Raw genomic sequence first — 5,364 nt, 5'->3', positions numbered from 1 at the left:
TATTTTCATGCTGTATTTGGCCTTTGGGATCTAGAATGAAGAAACGCACACTACAGACTTGCAGTTAAACCTACCTTCTCTCTTAGTGCTACCCATCCAATCGATTTATTTACACAGTATTTATGTGTGAACCCTTCCAGTTTTAAGTTTACCCTTGCAGGGGGGATCTCAGTTAAAAATGAAAATCCTGCGATTTAGAGAGGTGAAAGTGGAATTATATTTTCCTTATTTTTCCCCTTTGGCTGAGGAACAACAACAAAAAATTTATTTTATTTTATTTTATTTTATTTTATTTTATTTTATTTTATTTTATTTTATTTTATTTTATTTTTTCGTCATTTGGCCGGGCACCGCGACCCGACCGGACCGTTTAGCCCCGCGCTCGACGCCGCCTCACGCCGCCGCGGGGTCCTCCCGYCGCTCCCGCCCCTCGCAGGGGGCGGCAGCTGCAAGTGCCCGCGGCGCGCGAAGCCCCGCGTTTTTTTCGAGCAGGCGCCCGCGCCGGGCACCTTCCGCCGGCGGAAGGAAGGGGCCCTTGGCGGCACTTCCGGGCCGGGCGGCGGAGCGGAGCGGCGGCGGCAGCGGTAGCGGCGGCAGCGGCGCGGGCCGCAGCGGAGCCGCCGGCCCCGACCCGAGCGCAGCCCCTCGCGCGGCCCCTCGCGCGGCCCGGCCGCCACCATGATCACCTCGGCCGGTGAGTGCGCGCCGCGCCGCCCGCCGCCGTTTCGCTGAGTCAGGGCCGTGACGGGGCACGGCCGCAGCTCCCCCCGCGGCGGCTCCTGGGCTCCCGGCGGCTCCTCGGCCGGCGGGGGAGCAGCGGGACCGCCGGGACCGGCCGCGCCGGCGCGCGGAGCTTTGCCCGGGGGTGGGCCGCAGCGGCGCCCCGGCCGCCCTCCCCGGCGCGGCCCTTGGCCGGCCCCGAGAGCGGCCCCCGCCGGCGGGAGCCCGTCCCGGGTGTCCCTGTGCCGGCCTGGAAGAACGGGACGAGGCTGAGGGCGGCTCGTGCCCATGAGCCGCGGGCGGGAGGGACTGGGGCAGCACAGGGAGGCATCGGGATGGGGCGGAGGGTGGGTTAGAGCTGCAGCAGCAAACTGTTTTGTTCCCGGTGAGTCAGGGAGTGCAGGTGTAAACATCAAAATCTGGGCGACTCCTGGCAGGAGCACTGTGGGGTTGCTGAGTCTCTCTCACCAACCCAAAGGCTGCTTAAGGGCATTCCTTAAACACGTGTCCAATGGGGCCTTCTAAAATGTCTGATAATGGAGCTTCCATAACAACATTCTCAGGCAAAAGGATTATATTGATCCTACTGTCAGAAAACTTCCTACCAGCAAACCTCGATCTTGGAAGCTCCAAATCCAGCCTGTTATTCCCATGGTTGCTGATATGTGCTGTGGTGATTGGATTCTTTCTTCTGGCCTGTACATGTATGAATTCAGTAGTTCTCTCAGCTTTTACTAAACTAAAAGTTGCAAACCCTCCAGTCAGCCTCTCCAGGCCCTGGTTGCTAGAGTCCATCATTCCGTTTGTTGCAGGTGCTCTAGTTTGCTGTCTTAAAACATGGTTCCCAGCCCGGGAGGCAGCAGACTGGCCCGGGCTATGAGCCCCAGAGAGAGGGRTTGCTTCATACACGTGCCAGGGACTGCGTCTCAGTGTGACGTTTGGGGCTCTGCCTCCCACTGCAGCCACGTGATGTTGTGATCGTGTTTCATCCTCATCCAGTTGAACACTGGATGACAAACATCTTTTCTGTATTTGTACATTTTAGTTTGGGACTGAGCTCTTTTAGTTTTATCATGTATGTATTGTCTATTTTTATAGACTCTTCCTCCACACATATGCTCCCCTCCGTAATTTGTCAGGATCACTTAAAATCCCAAAAGCTTCCTTGGGGGGCTTAAGTGACCTTGTTCTGGCAGGGTATAAGCAAGATCTCTTAAGCCCCCTAGAGCAAGATCTCTTAAGAGATCTCTGCTAGCTCTGCAGTAGACTTGCAGGCCCTTCCAACTGGGTATCTTCTGCAGATTAAAAAAACTCAAAGATCTGTATAAAAGGTGAAAGATTAAAAGCAATTGATTGGATTACACTTTGGGCAGGTCTTCTGTACCACCTTATCCCATTTTTAGTTGCATTCTTTTGGTTTGTCAATGAACCACCTATAACTGTTCTTCAGTTAGAGCTTTCCAAATAACTGTGAGCCCTTCTGGTTATTTCACTTGGACTGTTTTTTCAGCTGTTGGCGTCAGTGTTTCTGGGACAGAGTCTTGGTAAAACTGGGAGGTACGAAGCCTGACTCCTTGATATAAAAAGGAGTTAGGATGCTTTGATGTGGCCTTTTCTCTAGGGGAGAGAGCAAGTGATTCGCCCTAAAGCATCTTGCAGATTAGTGATGGAGCTGGAAGTAAACAAAAAAAACCCAGTTCTTTGAGTTCCCGTTTGATACATTTACCTATAAAAAAAATCTGTTGTAAAGATTGCACCCACACAGTTGTAACCTCTGAGTTGCTTCATTTTCATTGTTAATACGGATAATTTTAAACCATCACTGCAGAAACAGCTGCCTTCTATGCCTGTTATTTTTGGACTAAACCATATGTTCACTTTAAAATCTAGAATCCAAAACAGATAATGATCTTCTTTTGCAGCTGGAATCATCTCTCTTCTGGATGAAGAGGAGCCACAGCTCAAGGTAAGTTCAGTGCTTCTGATTACATCTGGGAGCAAATAGCAGCAGATATTCTATACTGACAGTTTAAAAACAGAAAGGAATGAATCTTAGCAATTACAAAAATTGGACAACAACAGGCTAGTTGCTTCCATCCTTAAAATCCCTTCCATCCTGAAATGATGAAAGGAAAGATAAGTAACTTAATGGCAATCTTTCTTGTTTTGAACATAAATCAGACTGGAGCTTCATGTGCTAAGATCTGTCCTCCTTGAAGTTCCCAGGCCTCTGATGGTGGTGGGACTTTGGTGGTGGGCTCATTCTTATTTTAAATAACTTTAAATAGCTTTTCATTATTTTCTGCAGGAGTTTGCTCTTCACAAGCTGAAYGCTGTTGTCAATGACTTCTGGGCAGAAATCTCCGAGTCAGTGGACAAAATGTAAGAAAAAACCTTTAAGTGGCACGTTCTGCAGGAATAAAAAGAGCAAGAGATATGAAGTAGAAGTAGTTTTATTTGCATGATACTGGCTCGTGCAGCATCCAGCCTAACAGTTCACAGAAAACACTAGCTTAAGTGACCTCTGGTCCCAAAAGTGCAARTTGAATCAGGCTGTCCTCTGGCTTTAGGGAGAACGGAGCATACAGAGTTGATGTTCTTCCCTTTCTCCCTTCCAGTGAAGTTCTCTATGAAGATGAGGGTTTCCGGAGCCGGCAGTTTGCTGCTTTAGTTGCTTCCAAAGTATTTTACCACCTGGGAGCTTTTGAAGAATCCTTGAATTATGCCCTGGGAGCAGGTGACCTCTTCAATGTCAACGACAACTCGGAATATGTGGAGACGATCATTGGTAAATAATAGTTGCTGTAAAAGAAAACCTCTTGTATTATCAAAACTATTATAATTTTGAGATTCTCATTGCTTTAACTGCTTTTCTGCAAATTCCTTTTCACATGTTGATCTAAATAGATGGTCCAGCTGATCTTTTTCCATTTTAGTATCACAGTCCCTTCAGATTTTGTAATAGAGCTTACTTAGGAAAATCTGGGCAGTTGTTTTAAAAAGGATGATTTCTAAAGGAGATATAGGTGTCTAGGTAAATTTGTAGAGATTGTGATCTCTTCCTGAATCGGAGGACTTTAATATCATTGAAAATATATTTTTTTTTGGCAAGATATAGGTGATAGAGTTATTACATATTTAGTCATCTAAATGCTTTATGCAGTGACTGCTTGTTTTGGTTCCCCACTGGTCTCTGGCACTTTTGCAACCTGTGCTTGTTTRTTTTTATTTTTTAAATCTGTAAACATCTCAGAAGTCAAAACTTTTTCTATATTTTTAATGTCCTTTCAGCGAAATGTATCGACCACTATACGAAGCAGTGCGTGGAGAACGCAGAACTGCCAGAAGGGGAGAAGAAACCTGTTGATGAAAGGCTAGAAGGGATTGTGAACAAAATGTTCCAGCGCTGCTTGGATGACCACAAGTACAAGCAGGCCATTGGCATTGCTCTAGAGACACGCAGGCTGGATATCTTTGAGAAAACCATCCTTGAATCGGTAGGTACCAGAGCTGGAAGGTGCAAAGTCCAAATRTAGATCAGGAAGTGAAGTGAGAGATCCATATTGCAGTATCCCAGCATGACAGACCTCATAGCTGAAATCCTTTAAACTTTATCACTTTTCAGTTAAAAGCTTTCCAGTATTCTTGGATGTCTCCTTCCTATGTTCTGAGAGTGGTTATCATCAAGCCACCTTCCTGCATTCTTTGTTTCTGTTTATTGTCTGTGCATTTACTGATATTTTTTTTTCTCCTTTTATAAATTCCTTATTTCAARTTACTTTTTCCAAGCCTACTATACAGATCTGTCTCTGCCTTTAGCAAGAAATAGATGTGTTGGGGACCTACTTTTGATCTCTGRTTCATTTTGCTGACGTTTTTTATTAATGCTGTGAATTTTGCTGCATACAGAATGGTTATTCTTTCAAGAAAGGTAAAAGAGAAAACTGTAAAATTGTGGATATACATATCKTTTGTTCTCTCTGATTAAATGGAGAGGAAATAGCTTGTTTGTTTGTTTCTAAATACCATTTGTTAGTCCAAACCTAGATTAAAATCCTTTAATTTCCTTTCAGAATGACGTTCCTGGGATGCTAGCCTACAGCTTGAAGCTCTGTATGTCTCTGATGCAGAACAAGCAGTTCCGTAATAAAGTCTTGAGAGTTCTAGTTAAAATTTACATGAATCTGGAAAAGCCAGACTTCATCAATGTGTGCCAGGTAAACTTCTCAGTGTGCTGTTTTAAGCTTGATCAAGAATTGTTCTTCTTTGTATGTATTTGACTCAAYATTTACTTGGTCTCTGATCTTCATTCAGTTAAATGAAGTATCTTTTCCGAGTTGCATGCTCCAATCATATAATGAAGAGAGATTAGTATGAAAGAAGGAACTCCTGCACGTGTGGYGAGTTTATAGAGATAGCAACACATTCAAAGACTGCAAAGGTCTTGAATTTTTAACATGAAGTCTCATTTCTTAAGTGACCTGTGAAAACTCTTTGAAAATTCTTGATATGTTCTCTAAGTGAAAGAGACTTTTTTTTTCTTTCTTTCTTTCTTTCTGTGAATTAATGTTCTGTAGGAGCGGGAGATAAGGGATTGGAAAAATGGGATGTGGCTTTTCCAAAGTATCTAATATCTTTTCCTGT

General features: G+C 44.9%; 1 protein-coding gene across 1 annotated transcript in view; it reads left to right on the top strand.

The window, feature by feature from the left end:
• The first annotated feature begins 633 nt into the window (after positions 1 to 633).
• PSMD1 (proteasome 26S subunit, non-ATPase 1) overlaps positions 634 to 5,364 on the top strand; it is a 69,990-nt gene continuing 65,259 nt past the window's right edge. The window contains exons 1-6 of the mRNA XM_026045447.1: positions 634 to 694; positions 2,643 to 2,686; positions 3,029 to 3,102; positions 3,339 to 3,508; positions 4,012 to 4,217; positions 4,794 to 4,937. Coding sequence (XP_025901232.1) covers positions 679 to 694; positions 2,643 to 2,686; positions 3,029 to 3,102; positions 3,339 to 3,508; positions 4,012 to 4,217; positions 4,794 to 4,937 — 654 coding nt within the window. The 5' untranslated portion in view covers positions 634 to 678. The remainder of the gene's footprint in view (positions 695 to 2,642; positions 2,687 to 3,028; positions 3,103 to 3,338; positions 3,509 to 4,011; positions 4,218 to 4,793; positions 4,938 to 5,364) is intronic.

Source organism: Nothoprocta perdicaria, unplaced genomic scaffold, assembly GCF_003342845.1.
Source record: "Nothoprocta perdicaria isolate Ctin4 unplaced genomic scaffold, notPer1 scaffold_4, whole genome shotgun sequence".
Taxonomy (NCBI): domain Eukaryota; kingdom Metazoa; phylum Chordata; class Aves; order Tinamiformes; family Tinamidae; genus Nothoprocta; species Nothoprocta perdicaria.
The sequence above is the reverse complement of the archived record's forward strand: the minus strand, read 5'-3'. Positions and strand labels throughout refer to the sequence as shown.